Here is a 24,806-nt window from a genome sequence, read left to right on the forward strand (position 1 = left end):
GCCACGGCGGGCCCGGGGCCCGAATTCCTGAATTCCTGAATTCCAGGAGCCGCGGCTGGGCTGGGCTGGCAGCGGGAGCGGCGGCTCCCGGCTCGGGGCCAATCCCGCGGGAGCCAAGGCCGCGACGTGCGGATCCGGGAGCCTGCGCTGATTTCATGGAGCAAAAATGTCCCGGAAAATCCCGGGCCAGGCCCCGGCCGGCGGGGGGGGCAGGGACGGACAGAGCCGGGAATGAGCCGGGAATGGGATGGGAATGAGCTGGGAAGGGAACCAGGAGCTGGGAAAAGGGAACCAGGAGCCCCTCGGCATCTGTGGGATCAGGGAATGCTGCAATTCCCGTGGAATTCCCGGCTGGATCCGGAGCCTTTTCCCCACTCCAGCTGAGCCTGGGGCTGGGAAAGGCTGGGAACAGCATCGAGGTGGGATTTTTGGGAATACTCCCCTGGAAAGGGCTGGAATTCTGGGCTGGGATCCCCATTCCCACCTGGAATTCCGGGTTGCAATCCCCATTCCCAGCTGCAATTCTGGGCTGGGATCCCCATTCCCAGCTGGAATTCTGGGTTGGGATCCCCATTCCCAGCTGGAATTCTGGGCTGGGATCCCCATTCCCAGCTGGAATTCTGGGCTGGGATCCCCATTCCCAGCTGGAATTCTGGGCTGGGATCCCCATTCCCAGCTGGAATTCTGGGTTGGGATCCCCATTCCCAGCTGGAATTCCCATCCCCGTGGATGCAGGATGGGGACACAGCTGGGGATGGATTTGGGAGGCTCCAGGGGCTTTTCCAGGCTCTGCAATTCCCTGATTTTCTTCCCATGGACCCGACAACCTTTTCCTGGGAATCCTCTTCGCTCTCCAGCCCTCCCCACACTCCCAGCCCCCCTCGGTGCCGGTGCCTTTGGATAATTCATGGGAATCACTCGGGATCAGGGAATCCCGTGGGAATCACTCAGGGTCGGGGATCAGGGAATCCCATGGGAATCCTGGTCCTGGGGTTTATCCTGGATCTCTGCTGGATTTGAGTCTTGGGCCAGTTCTAATCCCTATCCCAGATCCCACCCCAGTTCTGATCCCAATCCCGTCCCAGTTCTGATCCCGATCCCATCCCAGTTCTGTTTCTGTTCCCAATCCCATCCCAGTTCTGATCCTGATCCTGATCCCATCCCAGTTCTGATCCCGATCCCATCCCAGTTCTGATCCCGATCCCATCCCAGTTCTGATCCCAATCCCATCCCAATTCTGATCCTGATCCCATCCCAACACTGATCCCGATCCCATCCCAGTTCTGATCCCAATCCCGTCCCAGTTCTGATCCCGATCCCATCCCAGTTCTGTTTCTGTTCCCAATCCCATCCCATTTCTGATCCTGATCCTGATCCCATCCCAGTTCTGATCCCAATCCCGTCCCAGTTCTGATCCCGATCCCATCCCAGTTCTGTTTCTGTTCCCGATCCCATCCCAGTTCTGATCCCAATCCCATCCCAATTCTGATCCCAATCCCATCCCAGTTCTGATCCCAATCCCATCCCAGTTCTGATCCCAATCCCATCCCAGTTCTGATCTCAATCCCATCCCAATTCTGATCCCGATCCCATCCCAGTTCTGATCCCAATCCCATCCCAACTCTGATCCCGATCCCATCCCAGTTCTGTTTCTGTTCCCGATCCCATCCCAGTTCTGATCCCAATCCCGATCCCATCCCAGTTCTGATCCTAATCCCATCCCAGTTCTGGTTCTGATCCCAATCCCATCCCAGCTCTGATCCCAATCCCCTCCCAACTCTGTTCCTGATCCCATCCCAGTTCTGATCCCGGTCCCATCCCAGTTCTGATCCCGATCCCATCCCAGTCCTGATCCCGATCCCATCCCAGTCCCAGATCCCATCCCAGTTTTCCTGCCCCTCCTGGTGCCCCACATTCCAGGCCGCTCCCTCATCCTGCCCTTTCCTTGCCCTTGGCACACGGATTTGGGAACACCCCGGATTTGGGAACACCCCGTTGTCCTGGGATCCCTCAGGGGGAGCTTTGGGAAGTGCTGGGGTTCGTTTCCCCAGGATTTCCCAAATTCCTGGTTTTTAGCTGCTCCTTCTGGCGCTGGGAATGTCGGTGGTGGCTGGGAATAACCTGTGGGAAAAGGGGAAAAAGGGAGAAGGAAAAAGGAGAAAAGGGAAGGGAAGAGGAAAAGGAGAAGGGAAAATGAAAAGGGAAAAAAGGGAAAAGGGAAAGGAAGGAATTCCCTCAAGGATCATGACCCAGATTCCTGATTAATGACACAAAATCCAGATTTAATTAATTCCCACATCAACAACATGAAATTCCAGCATGTGATTGATAATTCAAAAAAATGCAGCCCCTGCACCCCGCGCTGAGGGATCCGTTCCTGGATCGGTTCCAGGATCAGGTCCAGGATCGAGTGGGAAGCAGATCCAGGAGAGCCAAGTGCTCCGTGAGCCTCCGTGGGTCCCAGGGCAGGGATTCCCGCAGATTCCCAAGCAGATCCGGGAGATCCAAGAGTTCTGTGAGTGGGAATCCTGGGACAGGGATTCCCGCAGATTCCCAAGCAGATCCGGGAGATCCAAGAGTTCTGTGAGCAGGAATCCTGGGACAGGGATTCCCGCGCATTCCCAAGCAGATCCGGGAGATCCAAGAGTTCTGTGAGCGGGAATCCCGGGACAGGGATTCCCGAGGATTTCCAGAGCGGATCTGGGAGATCCAAGTGTTCCAGGAGCAAGAATCCCAAGAATTCCCAGAGCAGCTCCAGGAGATCCAAGTGTTCCGCAGGCAGGAATCCCGGGGCAGGGATTCCCAGGAATTCCCAGGGATTTCCAGAGCAGATCTGGGAGATCCAAATGTTCCACAGGCAGGAATCCCGGGGTAGGGATTCCCAGGAATTCCCAGGGATTTCCAGAGCAGATCCGGGAGATCTGAGTGTTCCGCAGGCAGGAATCCCGGGGTAGGGATTCCCAGGAATTCCCAGGGATTTCCAGAGCAGATCCAGGAGATCTGAGTGTTCCGCAGGCAGGAATCCCGGGGCAAGGATTCCCAGGAATTCCCAGGGATTTCCAGAGCAGATCCGGGAGATCCGAGTGTTCCGCAGGCAGGAATCCCGGGACAGGGATTCCCAGGAATTCCCAAGGATTCCCAAGCGGATCCGAGTGATCCAAATGTTTTGTGATCTGAAATCCCAGGACAGGAATTCCTGAGGATTCCCAGAGTGGATCCCAGAGATCCAAGTGTTCCATGATCCACAATCCCAGGGCAGGAATTCCCAAGGATTTTCAGAGGAGATGTGAGGGTTCCGTGATCCGGAATCCCAGGGCAGGAATTCCCTGAGGATTCCCAGACTGGATCCAAGTGTTCCATGACCCAGAATCCCGGGGCAGGAATTCCCAAGGATTCCCAGACTGGATTCAAGAGATCCAAGTGTTCCATGACCCAAAATCCCGGGGCAGGAATTCCCAAGGATTCCCAAGTGTTCCATGATCCTGAATCCCGGGGCAGGAATTCCTGAGGATTCCCAGAGTTCCAAGTGTTCTGTAATCGGGAATCCCAGGGCAGGAATTCCCAAGGATTCCCAAGTGTTCCATGATCCTGAATCTTGGGTCAGGAATTCCCAGAGCGGATCCAAGTGTTCATGACCCAGAATCCCGGGGCAGGAATTCCCAGGAATTCCCAGAGTTCCAAGTGTTCCATGATCTGGAATCCCAGGGCAGGAATTCCCGAGGATTCCCGGAGCGGCTCCGCATTCCCGGGATCTCCCGGAATTCTGGCACCTCCTCTGTGTCCCATGGGATCCTCTGGAATGTCGGTGCCGCTCTTCCCGCGGGATCCGGCAGGAAAACGTCGCTGGATCTGGGAATCCTCCAGCGCGGCTTCCCCTGCTCCGGCTGGGATTCCTGGCTGGAATTCCCGGCTGGGATTCCCGGCTGGAATTCCCGGCCTAGCTCCGGAGCTGTCCCGTCTTCCTGTCCCGGTCTTTGCTCTGCGGAGGGAAAGGAGACGGGATCAAACCTGGATTGGGAATTCTGCTGGGATCCTCCCGGGAGCCCTTCCCGCGGAATCCACCCAGGATCCCCTTCCCAGCGGAATTCCCTTCGCAGGAATCCTCTGGGATCCCTTCCCTGGGAATTCTCCCAGATCCCTTCTCTGGGAATTCTCTTGGAATCCCTTCCTGGGAATCGCCCTTGGATCCTTTTCCAGGGAATCCTGCCGGGACCCCTTCCCTGGGAATTCTCCCAGCTCCTTTCCCAGAGAATCCTCCTGGGATCCCGTTCAGGGAATCCTCCCGGGATCTCTTCCCTGGGAATTCTCTTGGAATCCCTTCCTGGGAATCGCCCTTGGATCCTCTTCCAGGGAATCCTGCCGGGATCCCTTCCCTGGGAATTCTCCCAGCTCCCTTCTCTGGGAATCCTCCTGGGATCCTTTTCCAGGGAATCCTGCCGGGATCCCTTCCCTGGGAATTCTCCCAGCTCCCTTCCCAGAGAATCCGTCTGGGATCCCGTTCAGGGAATCCTGCCGGGATCCCTTCCCTGGGAATTCTCTTGGAATCCCTTCCTGGGAATCCTCCTGGGATCCCAGGGAATCTTCCCAGGATTCCCCAGAGCTGTCCCTGATCCCTGCTCTGTTCCCAATATAGCCCCCAGTACAGCCCCCAGTGTAACCAGTATAACCCCCAGTATAACCCCAGTGTAACCAGTACAGCCCCAGTTTAACCAGTACAACCCCAGTATAACCATTATGGCCCCCAGTATAACCAGTACAACCCCCAGTATAACCAGTACAACCCCAGTATAACCAGTACAACCCCCAGTATAACCAGTACAACCCCCAGTGTAACCAGTACAACCCCAGTATAACCAGTACAACCCCAGTATAACCAGTACAACCCCCAGTGTAACCAGTACAACCCCAGTATAACCAGTACAACCCCAGTATAACCAGTATAGCCCCCAGTATAACCAGTATAGCCCCCAGTATAACCAGTACAACCCCAGTATAACCAGTACGATCCCCGTGTAACCAGTATAACCAGTATAATTCCAGTATAACCAGTACAACCCCAGTATAACCAGTACAACCCCAGTGTAACCAGTACAACCCCAGTATAACCAGTACAACCCCAGTATAACCAGTATAGCCCCCAGTATAACCAGTATAGCCCCCAGTATAACCAGTACAACCCCAGTATAACCAGTACGATCCCCGTGTAACCAGTATAACCAGTATAATTCCAGTATAACCAGTACAACCCCAGTATAACCAGTACAACCCCAGTGTAACCAGTACAACCCCAGTATAACCAGTACAACCCCAGTATAACCAGTATAGCCCCCAGTATAACCAGTATAGCCCCCAGTATAACCAGTACAACCCCAGTATAACCAGTACGATCCCCGTGTAACCAGTATAACCAGTATAATTCCAGTATAACCAGTACAACCCCAGTATAACCAGTACAACCCCAGTGTAACCAGTACAACCCCAGTATAACCAGTATAATCCAGTGTAACCAGTACAGCCCCCAGTATAACCAGTATAATCCAGTCTAACCAGTATAGCCCCCAGTATAACCAGCACAACTCCAGTGCCACCGTCTCTGCCGCCTGTCACCGCCAGTGCCGCACGGTCGCTCCCAGTATAACTCCAGTACCGCTCCCAGTACCACTCCCAGTATAACCAGTATCCCCCAGTCCTCCTTGTCATTCCCAGGTTTTTGGGATCCAATTCCCACTCCCTGCCCCATCCCATCCTGTCCTTTTTCTCTGTCCCACTCTTTGGGATCCAATTCCCATTTTCTATCCCATTTTTTGGGATCCAATTCCCGTTTTCCATCCCCATCCCATCCTCTCCCTTTTCCCTATCCCAGTTTTCAGGATCCAATTCCCGTTTTCCATCCCTGTTTTAGGGATCCAATTCCCATTTTCCATCCCCAATTTTTGGGATCCAATTCCTGTTCTCCATCCCCATCCCATCCTCCCCGCCGTTTCCCATCCCCATTTTTCGGGATCCCATTCCCGTTTCCCACCCACATCCCAATCCTTTCCCCTTTTCCCTATCCCATTTTTCAGGATCCCATTCCCGTTTTCCATCTCCATTTTTTGGGATCCCATTCCCGTTTTCCATCCCCATTTTTAGGGATCCCATTCCCGCTTTCCATCCCCGTTTTTCGGGATCCCATTCCCGTTTTCCATCCCTGTTTTAGGGATCCCATTCCCGTTTCCCATCCCCGTTTTCCGGGATCCCATTCCCGTTCCCCATCCCTGTTTTAGGGATCCCATTCCCGTTTTCCATCCCCGTTTTCCAGGATCCCATTCCCCTTTCCCATCCCCATTTTCCGGGATCCCTTTCCCGTTTCCCATCCCCGTTTTCCGGGATCCCATTCCTGTTTCCCATCCCCATTTTTTGAGATCCCATTCCTGTTTCCCATCCCTGTTTTAGGGATCCCATTCCCGTTTCCCATCCCCGTTTTTCGGGATCCCATTCCCGTTTTCCATCCCCGTTTTTCGGGATCCCATTCCCGTTTCCCATTCCCGTTTTTCGGGATCCCATTCCTGTTTCCCATCCCTGTTTTAGGGATCCCATTCCCGTTTCCCATCCCCGTTTTCCAGGATCCCATTCCCGTTTCCCATCCCCGTTTTCCGGGATCCCATTCCCTTTTCCCATCCCTGTTTTCCGGGATCCCATTCCCATTTTCCATCCCTGTTTTAGGGATCCCGTTCCCCTTTCCCATCCCCGTTTTTCGGGATCCCATTCCCGTTTCCCATCCCCGTTTTCAGGGATCCCATTCCCGTTTCCCATCCCCGTTTTTCTGGATCCCTTTCCCGTTTCCCATCCCCGTTTTACGGGATCCCATTCCCGTTTCCCATCCCCATTTTTTGAGATCCCATTCCTGTTTCCCATCCCTGTTTTCGGGATCCCATTCCCGTTTCCCATCCCCGTTTTCAGGGATCCCATTCCCGTTTTCCATCCCCGTTTTTCGGGATCCCGTTCCCCTTTCCCATCCCCGTTTTTCTGGATCCCATTCCCGTTTCCCATCCCCGTTTTTCGGGATCCCATTCCCATTTCCCATCCCTGTTTTCCGGGATCCCATTCCCGTTTTCCATCCCTGTTTTAGGGATCCCATTCCCGTTTCCCATCCCCGTTTTCCAGGATCCCATTCCCGTTTCCCATCCCCGTTTTTCGGGATCCCATTCCCCTTTCCCATCCCTGTTTTCCGGGATCCCATTCCCGTTTTTCATCTCTGTTTTCGGGATCCCATTCCCGTTTTCCATCCCCGTTTTCCGGGATCCCATTCCCCTTTCCATCCCTGTTTTAGGGATCCCATTCCCGTTTCCCATCCCCGTTTTTCGGGATCCCATTCCCGTTCCCCATCCCTGTTTTAGGGATCCCATTCCCGTTTTCCATCCCTGTTTTAGGGATCCCATTCCCGTTTCCCATCCCCGTTTTTCGGGATCCCATTCCCATTTCCCATCCCTGTTTTCCGGGATCCCATTCCCGTTTCCCATCCCTGTTTTAGGGATCCCATTCCCGTTTCCCATCCCCGTTTTTCGGGATCCCATTCCCGTTTCCCATCCCCGTTTTCCGGGATCCCATTCCCGTTTCCCATCCCCGTTTTCCGGGATCCCATTCCCGTTTCCCATCCCCGTTTTCCGGGATCCCATTCCCGTTTCCCATCCCCGTTTTTCGGGATCCCATTCCCGTTTTCCATCCCCGTTTTTCGGGATCCCATTCCCGTTTCCCATCCCCGTTTTTCGGGATCCCATTCCCGTTTTCCATCCCCGTTTTTCGGGATCCCATTCCCGTTTCCCATCCCCGTTTTCCGGGATCCCATTCCCGTTTCCCATCCCCGTTTTTTGAGATCCCATTCCTGTTTCCCATCCCTGTTTTTCGGGATCCCATTCCCCTTTCCCATCCCCGTTTTTCGGGATCCCATTCCTGTTTCCCATCCCCGTTTTTCGGGATCCCATTCCCCTTTCCCATCCCCGTTTTCCGGGATCCCATTCCCGTTTCCCATCCCCGTTTTTAGGGATCCCATTCCCGTTTTCCATCCCCGTTTTTTGGGATCCCTTTCCCGTTTCCCATCCCCGTTTTTAGGGATCCCATTCCCGTTTCCCATCCCCGTTTTTCGGGATCCCATTCCCGTTTCCCATCCCCGTTTTTCGGGATCCCATTCCCGTTTCCCATCCCCGTTTTTAGGGATCCCATTCCCGTTTCCCATCCCCGTTTTTAGGGATCCCGTTCCCGTTCTCCATGCCCATGCCCTCCCCAACCCCTCCCCGCCGTTCTCGCTGCCCGCACCGCACGTGCGGCCCCGTCCGTCCCTCCGTCCGTCCGTCCGTCCGTCCGTCCGTGCCTTTGTTGCCGCGGCTGGGGAGGGGAGGGGAGGGGAGGGCAGACGGCCGCGGGGGGATTGATGGCGCTCCGATTTCCCAGATGTTCAATCCCCGGGAGCTCGGGGCCGTCTGGAGCGGAAACGGGGATTGGGAAAATCCCAAAGTGCCGCAGCCGCAGCCGCAGCCGCAGCCCCGCTTTTGCCTCCCTCCCTCCCTCCGGCAGCAATTCGGGATTCGGGAAAGGGGGAAAAGCGGGAACGGCCCCGCGGTGGGTCGGGAATCCCGAGGAATTCCTGCTCCCTGTGCCTAAATCTGGGATTTTTCCATTAAAAACCTGGATTTGGGGCCAGCCCTGAAGGGGAAAGGGGGAAAATCGGGAATTGCTGAGGAAAGCTCCTGGCTCCGGGGTGCTTTGGGAATCCCGTGGGATTCCTGCTCCCCGTGCCTAAATCTGGGATTTTTCCATGGAAAACCTGGGTTTGAGTGTTCTCATCCTGGGGTACAGCGGGAATGGCTCAGGGAAGCTCCTGGCTCCGGGGTGGTTTGGGAATCCCGTGGAATTCCTGCTCCTTGTGCCTGAATCTGGGGTTTTTCCATGGAAAACCTGGATTGGGGTGCAGCCCTGAAGGGGGAAAAGCAGGAACGGCCCCGCGGTGGTTCGGGAATCCCTTGGAATTCCTGCTCTTTGTGACTAAATTTGGGGTTTTTCCATTGAAAGCCTGGATGTGGATTCAGCCCTGAAAGGGGAAAAGTGGGAACGGCTCCGGGGTGGGTCGGGAATCTCATGGAATTCCTGCTCCTTGTGACTGTGATGAGTAATAATGACTAAATCTGGGGTTTTCCCATGGAAAACCTGGATTTGGGGCCAGCCCTGAAGGGGGAAAAGGGGTGGTTTGGGAATCCCATGGAGTTCCTGCTCCTTGTGATTAAATCCGGGATTTTTCCGTGGAAAACCTTTCCTTATGAAGCTGTGCTGGGGTTTTCCCTGGGATTCCAAGGATTTCCCATTTTCAGTACTCCCCATTTCCTAGGATTTCCCATTTCCCATCATTTCCCGGGAATCGGCCGTTCCCAGGATTTCCCATTTCCCAGGATTTCGCATTTCCTGGGATTTCCTCTTTCCCAGGATTTCCCAAATCCTCTCTGGATCCCAGTTTTCCCCTGGATCCCAATTCCCCTCTGAGAGCATTCCAGACGGCAATTCCTTTATCCCAATTCCCTTCCATATCCCAATTCCCCCCTGGATCCCAATTCTCCCCTGGATCCTGAGATTCCAGACGGGAATTCCTTTATCTCAAATCCCTTCCATATCCCAATTCCCCCCTGGATCCCAATTCCCCCCTGGATCCTGAGGAGATTTCCAGACAGGAATTCCTTTATCCCAATTCCCCTCTGGATCCCAAATCCTTCTCTATCCCAATCCCCTCTGGATCCCAATACCCTGGATCCCAATTCTCCCCTGGATCCTGAGGAGATTCCAGACAGGAATTCCTGGATCCCAAATCCCCTCCATATCCCAAATCCCCTCCGGATCCCAAATCCCCCCGGTGTCCTGAGGAGATTCCAGAGGGGAATTTCTTTATCCCAAATCCCCTCCAGATCCCAATCCCCTCTGGATCCCAAATCCCCCCGGTGTCCTGAGGAGATTCCAGATCGGAATTCCTTTATCCCAAATCCCCTCCAGATCCCAATTCCCTCTGGATCCTGATGAGATTCCAGACAGGAATTCCTTTATCCCAATTCCCTCCATATCCCAATTCCCTCCTGGATCCCAGTTCCCTCTGAGGAAATTCCAGACAGGAATTCCTTTATCCCAAATCCCCTCCCGAAAGGAAGGGGTCGGGATCCCAGAGGGATTTGGGGTGGGAATGGGAGCCCTGGGATGATCCCAGAGGGATTTGGGGTGGGAATGGGAGCCCTGGGATGATCCCAGAGGGATTTGGGTGGGAATGGAGATTCTGGGATGATCCCAGAGGGATTTGGGGCAGGAATGGAGATTCTGGGATGATCCCAGAGGGATTTGGGTGGGAATGGAGATTCTGGGATGATCCTGAAGGGATTTGGGTGGGAATGGAGATTCTGGGATGATCCCAGAGGGATTTGGGTGGGAATGGAGATTCTGGGATGATCCCAGAGGGATTTGGGTGGGAATGGGAGCCCTGGGATGCTCCCAAGCCCCGGAGCCGTTCCCATTCCGGCATTCCCGTCATTCCCGAGGGTCTGGATCTCATTTCCTCGGCCTTGTCCGACACCCCGGGGATCAAAGGGCGGGATGGGATTCCCCTCACACCCCATAAACCCCAAATCCACGGGAATGCATCCCAAAAAAACCCAGCACGGATCAGGAGCGGTGGCTCCGGCTCCGATTCCAGCCCCAAAATCCAGTTCTGATTCCAGCCCCAATTCCAGCCCCAAATCCAGCTCTGATTCCAGTTCCAAATCCAGTTCTGATTCCAGTTCTAATTCCAGTTCCAAATCCAGCCCCAAATCCAGCTCCAATTTCAGCCCCAATTCCAGTTCTGATTCCAGCCCCAATTCCAGCCAGCCCCAATTCCAGACCCAAATCCAGCTCTGATTCCAGCCCCAATTCCAGTCCCAAATCCAGTTCTAATTCCAGTACTAGTTCCAGCCCTGATTCCAGCCCCAATTCCAGTTCTGATTCCAGTTCTAGTTCCAGCCCCAATTCCAGCCAATTCCTGTTCTAATCCCAGTTCTAATCCCAGTTCAAATTCCAGCCCCAATTCCAGCCTCAATTCCACTTCTAATTCCTGCCCTAATTCCAGTTATAATTCCAGCCCAAATTCCAGTTCTAATTCCAGCCCCAGTTCCAGTTCTGATCCCAGCCCCAAATCCAGTTCTGATTCCAGTTCTATTTCCAGTTCTGATTCCAGCCCCACTTCCAGTTCTGATTCCAGTTCTAATTCCAGTTCTAATTCCAGTTCTGATTCCAGCCCCAAATCCAGGCGCGATGGGATTTTATAGGAATTTATGGAAAAGGAGGGATGGGAATTATTTGGGTTGATGGCAAACTGACACTGCGAATTTATAGGAATTTTTAAATTAAGGGTGAGGATTTATTGGGATTGATCCAAAATGAACGATGCAGTTTATAGGGATTGATGAAAAATTGGTGAGGGGAATTACTGGGATTGATGGAAAATTAAGGGTGGGAATTCGTAGGAATCGATCCAGACCGACGATGGGATTTTACAGGAATTGATCCGAAATTAGGGATGGGAATTTATAGGAATTGATCCAGAACTCGGGATGGGAATTATTGGGATTGATGGAAAACTGAGGATGGGGATTTGTAGGAATTGATCCAAACTGGTGATGGGGTTTTATAGGAATTAGTCCAAAACTGAGGATGGGGATTTGTAGGAATTGATCCCTGGGCATGGCCTGGGAGCATCCCAGGGTAGGGGAAGGAGCCCCTGCCCATGGAGGGCTCCAGGCCGGGAAAAATCCCTGGGAATGCTGGAATGGGATCGGGTTTAGGGTCCTTTCCTGGCTGGAGCATTCCCAGATTCCTGAGCCTTGGGAAGGACCCGGGATGAGCTGGGATCCCATTCCTGCCTGGAGTGAGTTTGGATCCCGTTCCCAGGTGTTCCCAGCAGCCTGGGCAGGGTCATTCCCAAGATCTGAGCTTTTCCCAAATTCCCCATTTTTCCACATTCCCAAATTCTCCTTTTCCCAAAGTCCCCTTTTCACAAATTCCCTTTTTCCCAAATACTCTTTTTCCCACATTCCCATTTTCCCCAAATTCCCCTTTTCCCAAATTCCCCTTTTTCCACATTTCCTTTTCCCCACATTCCCCTTTTCCCAAATTTCCTTTTCCCAATTTCCCTTTTTCTCAATTTCCATTTTTCCCAAATACCCTTTTCCCCACATTCCCTTTTCCCCCAAATTCATCTTTTCCCAAATTACCCTTTCCCCAAATTCCTCTTTTCCTAAATTTCCCTTTTCCCAAATTTTCTTTTTCCCATATTCCCTTTTTCCCACATTTCCTTTTCCCCACATTCCTCTTTTCCCAATTTCCCTTTTTCCCAAATACTCTTTTCCCCACATTCCCTTTTCCCAAATTCCCCTTTCCCCAAATTCCATTTTCCCCGAATTCCCCTTTTCCCAATTTTACTTTTCCTAAATTCCCCTTTTCCCGAATTGCCCTTTTCTCAAATTCCCTTTTACCCAAATTCCTCTTTTCCTAAATTCCCCTTTTTCCAAATTCCCCTTTTCCCAAAATTCCCCTTTTCCCAAAAGAGCTGTCAGGCTTCGGGAATGGTTTGGGCGGAAAACTCCAGAGTTTGGTGATCCCCAGATCCAGGAAATTGGGAGAGGAGAGGGAATCCCAAAATCCAGGGAATCCCAAAATCTGGAGAATCCCAAAATCCAGGGAATCTCAAAATCTGAGGAATCCCAAAATCCAGGGATTCGGGAGAGAGGGAATCCCAAAATCTGGGAATTGGGAGAGGAGAGGGAATCCCAAAATCTGGGAAATCCCAAAATCCAGGGGCACTGGGGGAACTGGGAGCACTGGGATTGGGAACTGGGAGTGCCGGCACTCAGGGACTGGGAACCCCATTACGGAGTTACTGGGAATACTGGGATCCCCGTTATGGTGTTACTGGGAACACTGGGATCCTGTTATGGAGTTACTGGGAATGCTGAGATCCCTTTCATGGAGTTACTGGGAACACTGGGATTCCTGTTATGGTGTTACTGGGAATACTGGGATCCCAGTACGGAGTTACTGGGAACACTGGGATTCCTGTTATGGTGTTACTGGGAACACTGGGATCCTGTTATGGAGTTACTGGGAATGCTGAGATCCCTTTCATGGAGTTACTGGGAACACTGGGATTCCCGTTATGGTGTTACTGGGAATACTGGGATTCCCGTTACGGAGTTACTGGGAACACTGGGATCCCCGTTATGGTGTTACTGGGAACACTGGGATTCCTGTTATGGTGTTACTGGGAACACTGGGAATCCCTTTCATGGAGTTACTGGGAGCACTGGGATCCCTTTCATGGAGTTACTGGGAACACTGGGATTCCCGTTATGGTGTTACTGGGAATACTGGGATTCCTGTTACGGAGTTACTGGGAATACTGGGAACCCCGTTATGGAGTTACTGGGAATACTGGGATCCTGTTATGGAGTTACTGGGAGCACTGGGAACCCCAGTATGGAGTTACTGGGAGCACTGGGATCCTGTTATGGAGTTACTGGGAACACTGGAAATCCCATTACGGAGTTACTGGGAGCACTGGGATCCTGTTATGGAGTTACTGGGAGCACTGGGAGCCAATCCCAAATCCCAGTCCCTTTTCCTGTGGCTCCAGGGAGGCTTTTTTGTGGATTTTCCATGGATTTTTTGTGGATTTTCCATGGATTTCCCATTAATTTTTCCTGTATTTTCCATGGATTTTCCGTGGATTTTCCGTGGATTTTTTATGGATTTTCCGTGGATTTTTCCATTGATTTTAGAGCTGCCTCCGGCAGCCTCTGCTGTGCCTGCAGCTCCAAGCAGGAGCTCCTCGGCATTCCCGCTTATCCCAGGAGTGGGAAAACACTGGGATAAACCCAGGAATCACTGGGATAAACTGGGAATCGCTGGGATAAACTGGGAATCGCTGGGATAAACTGGGAATTGCTGGGATAAACCCGGGAATCACTGGGATAAACCCAGGAATCACTGGGATAAACTGGGAATCGCTGGGATAGACTGCAAATCCCTGGGATTACCTGGGAATCGCTGGGAAAAACTGGGAATTGCTGGGATAAACCTGGGAATTGCTGGGATAAACCTGGGAATCGCTGGGATAAACTGGGAATCACTGGGATAGACTGCAAATCCCTGGGATAAACTGGGAATCGCTGGGATAAACTGGGAATTGCTGGGATGAACCAGGGAATCGCTGGGATAAACTGGGAATCACTGAGAAAAATTGGGAATCACTGGGATAAAGCTGGGAATCACTGGGATAAACTGGGAATCACTGGGATAAACTGGGAATTGCTGGGATAAACCTGGGAATTGCTGGGGAAAACTGGGAATTGCTGGGATAAACCTGGGAATCCCTGGGATAAACTGGGAATCGCTGGGATAAACTGGGAATCGCCATTTTTTTTTGGGAAGCCCCACATGGGATCTCGTCGTTCCCAGTGTAGATCCCAAATTCCCAGTCCCCATTCCCTACATCCCCACGGGATTCATTATTCCCAAATTCCCAGGACACAATTCCCTGAATCCCCACGGGATTCATTCCCGAATTCCCAATGCCCATTCCCCACATCCCCACGGGATTCACTCCCGAATTCCCGGGACACAATTCCCTGAACCCCGCTGCTCCTCAGAGTGGAACAAACAGAATTTTCACTTGGATAAACCCGGGAATCGCCACTTTTCCAGGAAAACCCACACGGGAGCTCGTCATTCCCATCCCAAATCCCAAATCCTGGTCCCCACCCCCTTCATCCCCTCGGCATTCCCGCATCCCGGGACTCAGTTCCCTGCAGGATTCGTTCCTGAATTCCCAGGACACAATTCCCTGTCTCCCGGGATCAGGAATCTCCGGTTTTTTTTGGGAAGCCCCAGTGCCTCTGCACGGGAGCTCCTCATTCCCAACCCAAATCCAGAATCCTGGGAGCCCCCGTTCCCCTTTATCCCTGCAGGATTCATTCCTGAATCCCAATCCCCGTTCCCCTTTATCCCTGTGGGATTCATTCCCAAATCCCAATCCCCGTTCCCCTTTATCCCTGTGGCATTCATTCCCAAATCCCAATCCCCGTTCCCCTTTATCCCTGTGGCATTCATTCCTGAATCCCAATCTCCGTTCCCCTTTATCCCTGTGGGATTCATTCCCAAATCCCAATCTCTGTTCCCCTTTATCCCTGCGGGATTCATTCCCGAATCCCAATCCCCATTCCCCTTTATCCCTGCAGAATTCATTCCCGAATCCCGGTCCCCATTCCCTTCACCCTCACAACATTCCCGAATCCTGGGACACAATTCCCCACATCCCTGCGGGATTCATTCCCAAATCCCGGTCCCCATTCCCTTCACCCTCACAACATTCCCGAATCCTGGGACACAATTCCCTACATCCCTGTGGGATTTATTCCCAAATCCCAATCCCCGTTCCCCTTTATCCCTGTGGCATTCATTCCTGAATCCCAATCTCCGTTCCCCTTTATCCCTGCGGGATTCATTCCCAAATCCCAATTCCATTCCCCTTTATTCCTGCGAGATTCAATCCCGAATCCCCGTTCCCCTTTATCCCTGCGGGATTCATTCCTGAATCCCAGGCCACCTTTCTCTCAATTCCTGTGGCATTCCAAGTATCCCATTCCCAGTATCCCATTCCCCATTCCCAGTATCCCAGTCCCCATTCCCAGTATCCTGGTTCCCATTCCCTGTGGCATTCCCAGTATCCCAGTATCCCATTCCCTGCATCCCAGACTCTCCCCAGTTCACCAGTTTGCGCTGGCTGCTGAGGCAGAAGGTGCCGATCTGCCCTGGCTGGACATCCCGCAATTCCCAAATCCCCATTCCCTCTATCCCCACGGCATTCCCGCTATCCGGGACCCCATTCCCCTTATCCCGGTCCCCATTCCTTCTCTCCCAAACTCACCATTTTGCGCTGCTTGCTGAGGCAGAGGGTGCAGATCTGCCGGGGCTGGGCACCCCGCGATTCCCAAATGCCCCGATATTCCCATTATCCCCGTTATTCCCAGCACCACCGCTCACCATTTTGCACTGGTTGCTGAGGCAGAAGGTGCATTCCCGGTATCCTGCTCCCCATTCCCTCTATCCCTGCAGAATTCCCGCTATCCCGGACCCCATTCCCGCTATCCCGGACCCCATTTATCCCCTTTATCCCGGTTATCCCCAGCACCGCCGCTCACCATTTTGCGCTGGTTGCTGAGGCAGAAGGTGCAGATCTGCCGCGGCTGGGAATCCCACCATTCCCAAATCCCAATCTCCATTCCCAAATCCCCGTGGCGTTCCCGCTATCCCGGACCCCAGTATCCCCATTATCCCCATCACCAGCAGTCACCATTTTGCGCTGGTTGCTGAGGCAGGAGGTGCAGACCCGCCGGGGCTGGGCACCCCGGTCCTGCTCCCTGTTCCCTCTGTCCCCGCGGCATTCCCGCTATCCCGGACCCCAATATCCCCGTTATTCCCGTTATCCCCATCATCACCGCTCACCATTTTGCGCTGGTTGCTGAGGCAGAAGGTGCCGATCTGCCGGGGCTGGGCACCCCGGGATCCCCATTCCCGCTATCCCGGACCCCATTCCCGCTATCCCGGACCCCATTCCCGCTATCCCGGATCCCGGTATCCCCGTTATTCCCGTTATCCCCACCATCGCCGCTCACCATTTTGCGCTGGTTGCTGAGGCAGAAGGTGCAGATCTGCCGCGGCTGCCCGCTCTCGCTCTCCCGCCCGGGCGGGGACGCGCTCCCTCCGCTGCAGAACGCCGCTGCCGCCGCCGCCGCCGCCGCCGCCGCTCCCGGCCCCGCCGCCGCCGCCGCCGCCCCGTGGCACGGCTGCCCTCCGCCGCCCGCGTCGCCGAGCAGCAGCACGTTGCCCAGGTGCGAGATGTAGCTGGAGGCGAGGCGCAGCGTCTCGATCTTGGAGAGCTTCCTGTCGGCCGGCTCGGTGGGGATGAGCGTGCGCAGCGCCGTGAACGCCGTGTTCACCGAGTTGGTGCGGTCCCGCTCGCGGGCGTTCGCCGTGTGCCGCTGCCGCGGCTCCCGCGCCAGCCGCCCGCGGCTCTTGCCGGGCCGCCGCTTGCCGCCCCGCATGCCGAACGCGTCGCCCTCCACGTGGAAGGGCTTCTCCTCCGAGCCCGAGCTCTCGCTGTTCTCCTCGTCCTCGGACAGCGCGCTGATCTCGGGGTACAGGAAGCGCCCCGGCGCCGAGCGCAGCATGGCGAAGGACATGGCTGGAAAAGCCGCTGGAGAACCGGCAGCAACGCTCAGCTCCGGCCGCTCATGGCTCTCGCCGGTCCGCTCTGAGGCTCTGAGGGCTTTTATCCCGCTTCTGTCCCGGGTTTTGGGGCTTTTCTCCCGCTTTTACCCCGCTTTTATCCTGCTTTTTAGGGGTTTTATCGCGCTGCTTTACCCCGGTGGCCGCGGGGTTTGATCGCGGGTTGATCCCGGGTTTGCGGGGTTTTATCCCGGTTTGGTTTTTTTTGGGGGGGGGGGTTTATCCCGGTTTAGTCCCGGTTTATCCCCGGTTTTGGGGCTCGCCGCCGCTCCCGGCGCACGTGCGCATCCTCCGGGAGCCGCGGGCTGGAGCTGCGGGGTTTTTATAGCGGCGGGAATGGGCGGCCCGGCTCGGCCCGGCCCCTCCTCCGGGCCCGGCTGCCTTGGAACAGGAGCCCTCGGAAAGGGGAGCCCCAGGCCCGGCCTACCTGAGCTCACCCTCCGCGCTTAACCCCTTCGCCGCTCCTCTCCCGCTTTCCCTTTCGCCCCCGACCCGTCCTCCCCATAAATTCCCTCATCCCAAAGCTCACCGGAGTTCCGAGGAGGGGCTCTGGGATCCCTCTGGAATTCCGCACCCCACCCAGGATTCGCTGCCCCTTTCCCGGTTTTCCCCATAAATTCCCTTGTCCCAGTCCCGAAATTCACCGGAGTTCCCGGGGGCAGCTCTGGGATCCCTCTGGAATTCTGCCCCGACCCGGGATTCGCTGCCCCTTTCCCGGTTTTCCCCATAAATTCCCTCATCCCAAAGCTCACCGGAGTTCCCGAGGAGGGGCTCTGGGATCCCTCTGGAATTCTGCCCCGACCCGGGATTCGCTGCCCCTGTCCCGGTTTTCCCCATAAATTCCCAATCCTAAAGTTCACCGGAGTTCCCGGGGGCTCTGGGGTCCCTCTGGAATTTCCCCCCACCCGGGATTCACCACATTTCCGAGGAATTCGCCGCCCCTTTCCCGGTTTTCCCCATAAATTCCCTTGTCCCAGTCCCGGAGTTCGCCGGAGTTCCTGGGGAGGACTCTGGGGGGATCCCTCTGGAATTCCGGGAGCGCCCGGAGCCGAGGGAATTCGCTGCCCACGACATTCCCGGTGATCTCATCCCGAGACCCCTGAGGATTCCCGGAGGGTTTTCCATGCCGGCGCTGTACCCCTATCCCTGTAACCACCTCCTTCCCATTCCCGCGGAATTCCCGCAGGGAATTGGGATTAATCCCGCTGGGAATTGGGATTTACCCCGGTCCCGGTGCTCCCGGGAATTGGGAATTAACCCTTGAGGAGCCGCCGCTGGGATCGGCTGGAATTCCCTGCCCGGGGCGAGCCGGGAGGGAATTGGAGCGCGGAAATTCCAGAGGTGTCAGGTGTCATTCCCCGTCCCATTCCCGATATCCCAGGAATGGAGCAGCCCTGGATTCTCTGGGAATTCCATCCCAAAATCCCGATTTTCCACGGGGAGCCATTCCCTGGGTGCTGCCTCCCAAACCCCTCTGCGGCTCTCCCAGAAAAAACAAAAAACCCTGGAAAAGTCTCCGGGATCCCCCGGGATTTCCCTGCAGAATTCCCGCGATCCACCCGGGAATCCCCGCAGCTCCGAGCTGCATTATCCCACCCCCCCCTCAAAACTCCATGAATCCCAGAGGAAATCCAGCATTTCCAGCTGGAAAAAAAAAAAAAAAAAGCCAAAAAAAACCGGGAACGGCCGCGTTTTTCCGGCGTTTTTCCTGAGCTTTTCCAGAGCTCCCCCCGCTTTTTGCAGCGGCGCCTCCCGGGAGCTCCGCGCGGGAGGTTCGTCCCCGCTGCCGGCCCGAGCGCGGCACCTTCCGTGCGCTGCCGCACTTAATCCCTGTCTCGGCAGCTTCCGAAACCCAAGCTCTGTCATCATCCCCCTGCCGGCCCTCTGGAAGCTCCCGCGGCCATCTGCTTTCGTTTATCCCGAGCCCGAGCCCGAGCCCGAGCCCGGCCCCGGCAGCATTCCCGGGAAAGGGACGGAGCCCGCCGAGCCCGCCGAGCCCGGCTCCGGGGGCGGAGTGATCCCCGCACGGGGCAGAGCGGGGCTCTGGGAGGAGATGGGGGCACAGGGAGTCCCGAAATCCGCGGGATCGCGGCCAAAATCCGCGGGATCGCGGCCAGAATCTGCGGGATCGCGGCCAGAATCTGCGGGATCGCGGCCAAAGTCTGTGGGATCGCTGCCAAAATCCGTGGAATTGCAGCCAGAATCGGTGGAAGTGCAGCCAGGGATGTGGAGATGGTCCTGGGCAGAGGATGGGGGCACGGGGAGTCCCAAAATCTGTGAGATCACAGCCAAAATCCGTGGAATTGCAGCCAAAATCGGTGGAAGTGCAGCCAGGGATGTGGAGATGGTCCTGGGCAGAGGATGGGGGCACAGGGAGTCCCAAAATCTGTGAGATCACAGCCAAAATCCATGGAATTGCAGCCAGAATCCCAAAATCTGTGAGATCACAGCCAAAATCCATGGAATTGCAGCCAGAATCAGTGGAATTGCAGCCAGGGACACAGAGATGAATAGGGGCACAGGGAGTCCCAAAATCCGTGGAATTGCAGCCAAAATCGGTGGAAGTGCAGCCAGGGATGTGGAGATGGTCCTGGGCAGAGGCTGGGGGCACGGGGAGTCCCAAAATCCGTGAGATCGCAGCCAAAATCCGTGGAATTGCAGCCAAAATCGGTGGAATTGCAGCCAGGGATGTGGAGATGGTCATGGGCAGAAGATGGGGGCACAAGGGGTCCCAAAATCCACGGAATCGCAGCCAAAATCCGTGGGACCACAGCCAGCAGCGGGGCACAGGGAATTCTGCCCCTTCCCACCTTTGGATCCCTTGGAATTCTGCCCCTTCCCACCTCTGGATCTCTTGGAATCTTTGCCCCCCTTTGCCTGACTCTGATCCCTTTTACCATGGATATTTTCTGGGATTTATCCCTTTTCCTGCTGATATTTTCAGGGATTTATCCCCTTTCCCGTGGATAATTTCCGGGAATGATCCCTTCTCCCAAGGGTATTTTCAGGGAAGGATCCCTTTTCCTGCTGCCAGGAATGTGTGGCAGGAATGCCCGGGGCCATTCCAAGAAAAACTTCTTTGGGAAGCATCTCCAGGGATTCCCTGGAATCCTCTCATGCTGTTCTCCAAGTATTCCCTGGAACTCCCTCACCCCTTTCTCCAAGAATTCTATTGAATTCCCTCACTCCCTTCCTCCGAGTATTTCCCGGAATTCCCTCACCCTTTCCTCCAAATGTACCCCGGAATTCCCTCACCCTTTTCCATGTGTTTTTTCTCTGGAAGCAGCTCCAAGGATTCCCCGGAATTCCCTCACCCTTTCCCCCAAGGATTCCCTGAAATTCCCTCACCTTTTTTTCCAAGAATTCCATGGAATTCCCTCACCCTTTCCCCCAAGGATTCCAAGGAATTCCCTCACCTTTTCCCCCAAGAATTCCAAGGAATTCCCTCACCCTTTTCCCCGAGGATTCCCCAGAATTCCCTCACCTTTTTTTCCAAGGATTCCCTGGAATTCCCTCACCCTTTCCCCCAAGAATTCCCTGGAATTCCCTCACCTTTTTTTCCAAGGATTCCCCGGAATTCCCTCACCTTTTCCCCAAGGATTCTCTGGAATTCCCTCACCTTTTCCCCAAGGATTCTCCGGAATTCCCTCACCTTTTTTTCCAAGGATTCCCTGGAATTCCCTCACCCTTTCCCCCAAGGATCCCCCGGAATTCCCTCACCTTTCCCCCAAGGATTCCCTGAAATTCCCTCACCTTTTTTTCCAAGAATTCCATGGAATTCCCTCACCCTTTCCCCCAAGGATTCCCCGGAATTCCCTCACCTTTTTTTCCAAGGATTCCCCGGAATTCCCTCACCCTTTTCCCAAGGATTCCCTGGAATTCCCTGCCCTCCCCTCACCCTTTTCCCGGCATTTTTTCCCTGCAGGACATCCGGAACACGGTGGGGAACATTCCCATGGAATGGTACCAGGATTTCCCGCACGTCGGCTACGACCTGGACGGCAAGAAGATCTACAAACCCCTGAGGAGCAAGGACGAGCTGGACCTGTTCCTGGAGAAGATGGAGAACCCGGAATACTGGTGAGGAATTCCCGGGAAAGGGCCTGGAAAAACGTCGGGTTAACGGGAGGTGTCCCACGGGACGGGGATGAGCCTTAAAATCCCAAAGAATTTCGGGATTCTGTGGATCTGCTCCACACGTGGGGTTTGTGTGGGCTTGGAGTTCCCAAAATTCCCGGAATTCGAGGCTCTGGAGCCTTCCGGAGGTTTTCCAGGGTGATTCTGGGTATGTGGATTTGGGATCGGGCACGGAGCCTCGCTCCCTCCCATCCGTCCTCATCTGCATCCCGGGAATCCCTCTGCATCCCGGGAATCCCTCTGCATCCCAGGGATCCCTCTGCATCCCAGGGATCCATGTCCATCCCAGGGATCCCTCTGCATCCCGGGAATCCCTCTGCATCCCGGGAATCCCTCTGCATCCCGGGAATCCCTCTGCATCCCAAGGATCCATGTCCATCCCAGGGATCCCTCTGCATCCCGGGAATCCCTCTGCATCCCGGGAATCCCTCTGCATCCCAGGGATCCCTCTGCATCCCAGGGATCCCTCTGCATCCCAGGGATCCCTCTGCATCCCAGGGATCCATGTCCATCCCGGGGATCCCTCTGCATCCCGGGAATCCCTCTGCATCCCGGGGATCCCTCTGCATCCCGGGAATCCCTCTGCATCCCGGGAATCCATGTCCATCCCAGGGATCCCTCTGCATCCCAGGGATCCATGTCCATCCCGGGAATCCCTCTGCATCCCGGGGATCCCTCTGCATCCCGGGAATCCCTCTGCATCCCGGGGATCCATGTCCATCCCAGGGATCCCTCTGCATCCCGGGGATCCTTCTGCATCCCGGGAATCCCTCTGCATCCCAGGGATCCATGTCCATCCCGGGGATCCCTCTGCATCCCAGGAATCCCTCTGCATCCCAGGAATCCCTCTGCATCCCGGGAATCCTTCTGCATCCCAGGAATCCCTCTGCTTCCTGGGGATCCCTCTGCATCCCCGTCCTCATCCCAAAATCTCTCTGCATCCCAGTCCCATAGCTCAGGATCCTGGTGTCCATCCCCATGTCCCACCTCCCGGAGTCCATCCCGGAATTCCGATGCCCATATCCCAGTGTCCATCCCAGTGTCCATCCCCATGTCCCACATCCCAGTGTCCATCCCAGTGTCCATCCTGGGATTCCGGTGTCCATATCCCAGTGTCCATCCCAGTGTCCATCCCAGTGTCCATCCTGGTGTCCATATCTCAGTGTCCATCCCAGTGTCCATCCCAGTGTCCCACATCCCTGCGTCCATCCTGGAATTCTGATGTCCATATCCCAGTGTCCATCCCAGAATCCTGATGTCCATATCCCAGTGTCCATCCTGGTGTCCATCCCTGTTCCACATACTGGTGTCCATCCCAGTGTCCATCCCGGTGTCCATCCTGGTGTCCATCCCTGTCCCACATCCCAGTGTCCATATCCTGGCGTCCACATCCTGGTGTCCCCCACGTCAGTGTCCATGCTGGTGTCCTCCATGCCAGTGTCCATATCCCAGTGTCCATCCTGCTGTCCATATCCCAGTGTCCATTCCCATGTCCATCCTGGTGTCCATATCTCAGTGTCCATCCCTGTGTCCATCCTGGTGTCCATCCCCATGTCCCACATCCCAGTGTCCATCCTGGGATTCTGATGTCCATATCCCAGTGTCCATCCCGGTGTCCATCCCGGTGTCCATCCTGGTGTCCATCTTGGGATTCTGGTGTCCATATCTCTGTGTCCATCCTGGTGTCCCCCATGGGGGTGTCCACCCCAGTGTCCATCCCAGAATTCTGATGTCCATATCCTGGTGTCCATCCCGGTGTCCATCCCTGTCCCCCATCCTGGTGTCCATCCCGGGATTCTGATGCCCACATCCCAGTGTCCGTATCTTGGTGTCCATCCTGGTGTCCATATCCCAGTGTCCATCCCCGTGTGCCACATCCCTGTCCCCCATCCCAGTGTCCCCCGCATGTCCATCTGTCCACGTGTCCATCTGTCCATGTGTCCGTCCATGTGCAGGCGCACGGTGCAGGACCCTCAGACGGGGGCGGAGGTGTCTCTGCATCTGTGTGTCCGTCCGTGTGTCCATCCGTGTGTCCATCTGTCCGTCTGTCTGTCCAGGCGCACGGTGCAGGACCCTCAGACGGGGGCCGAGCTGTGTCTGTGTCCGTGTGTGTCCGTGTGTCCATCCATGTGTCCGTCTGTCTGTCGCAGGCGCACGGTGCAGGACCCTCAGACGGGCGCCGAGCTGTGTCCGTGTCCGTGTGTCCGTGTGTCCCTCCATGTGTCCATGTGTCCATCCATGTGTCTGTCTGTCTGTCTGTCGCAGGCGCACGGTGCAGGACCCTCAGACGGGGGCGGAGGTGTCTCTGCATCTGTGTGTCCGTCCGTGTGTCCATCCGTGTGTCCATCTGTCCGTCTGTCTGTCCAGGCGCACGGTGCAGGACCCTCAGACGGGGGCCAAGCCGTGTCTGTGTCCGTGTGTCCATCCATGTGTCCATGTGTCCGTCTGTCTGTCCAGGCGCACGGTGCAGGACCCTCAGACGGGGGCCGAGCTGTGTCTCTGTCCGTGTGTCCATCCATGTGTCCATGTGTCCATCTGTCTGTCTGTCTGTGCAGGCGCACGGTGCAGGACCCTCAGACGGGCGCCGAGCTGTGTCTGTGTCTGTGTGTCCATCCATGTGTCCGTCTGTCTGTCTGTCTGTCTGTGCAGGCGCACGGTGCAGGACCCTCAGACGGGCGCCGAGCTGTGTCTGTGTCCGTGTGTCCATCCGTGTGTCCGTCTGTCTGTCTGTCTGTCACAGGCGCACGGTGCAGGACCCTCAGACGGGCGCCGAGCTGTGTCTGTGTCCGTGTGTCCATCCATGTGTCCGTCTGTCTGTCTGTCTGTGCAGGCGCACGGTGCAGGACCCTCAGACGGGCGCCGAGCTGTGTCTGTGTCCGTGTGTCCATCCATGTGTCCGTCTGTCTGTCTGTCTGTGCAGGCGCACGGTGCAGGACCCTCAGACGGGCGCCGAGCTGTGTCTGTCGGAGGAGCAGCTGGAGCTGGTGCAGCGCCTGCAGCGGGGGCACTTTGGGGACGTCAACTTCGACCCCTACGAGGTGGGGCCGCCTTCCCAGCCCCGGGAACGTGGGATTGGAGTGGGAGGGACCGGGGGCAGGATTCCCAAAGGGAATGGGGCGGGATTCCTGCCCGGAGTGCCTGGGGGGAGCCCGCAGGGATGGAATTCCCATTGGGAATGCCCAAGGGGAGGCCCCATTGATGGAATTCCCACCGGGAATGCCGAAAGGGGAGGCCCCATTGATGGAATTCCCAAAGGGAATGTGGGAGGTGAGGCCCCAGGGATGGAATTCCCATTGGGAATGCTTGAGGGGGAGGCCCCATTGATGGAATTCCCACCGGGA

General features: G+C 55.5%; 2 protein-coding genes across 2 annotated transcripts in view; one reads left to right on the forward strand and one right to left on the reverse strand.

Annotated features, from left to right (window-relative positions):
• LOC134428579 (ribosome biogenesis protein BOP1-like) overlaps nt 1–24,806 on the forward strand; it is a 90,035-nt gene that overhangs the window by 47,781 nt on the left and 17,448 nt on the right. Inside the window, exons 4-5 of the mRNA XM_063175398.1 lie at nt 21,254–21,408; nt 24,386–24,503. Of these exons, the coding sequence (XP_063031468.1) occupies nt 21,254–21,408; nt 24,386–24,503 (273 nt within the window). The remainder of the gene's footprint in view (nt 1–21,253; nt 21,409–24,385; nt 24,504–24,806) is intronic.
• On the reverse strand, nt 8,190–17,282 carry LOC134428921 (basic helix-loop-helix transcription factor scleraxis-like). Its single transcript, XM_063175959.1, has 2 exons — nt 16,546–17,282; nt 8,190–8,364 (listed from the first exon to the last, which is right to left on the reverse strand). Exons 1-2 carry the CDS (start codon nt 17,280–17,282, stop codon nt 8,190–8,192), a joined length of 912 nt encoding a protein of 303 aa, XP_063032029.1.

This window comes from Melospiza melodia, chromosome 1 (assembly GCF_035770615.1).
Source record: "Melospiza melodia melodia isolate bMelMel2 chromosome 1, bMelMel2.pri, whole genome shotgun sequence".
Taxonomy (NCBI): Eukaryota; Metazoa; Chordata; class Aves; order Passeriformes; family Passerellidae; genus Melospiza; species Melospiza melodia.

What these genes read in the sequence shown, in the direction of transcription:
- LOC134428921 (XM_063175959.1), bottom strand. Translation starts at nt 17,282, where the DNA reads ATGTCCTTCGCCATGCTGCGCTCGGCGCCGGGGCGCTTCCTGTACCCC. An exon ending in TCAGCAACCAGCGCAAAATG is followed by an intron (nt 8,365 to 16,545) that starts GTGAGCGGTGAT and finishes TCCCCTCCCCAG; the next exon opens with CCGCGGCAACAAAGGCACGG.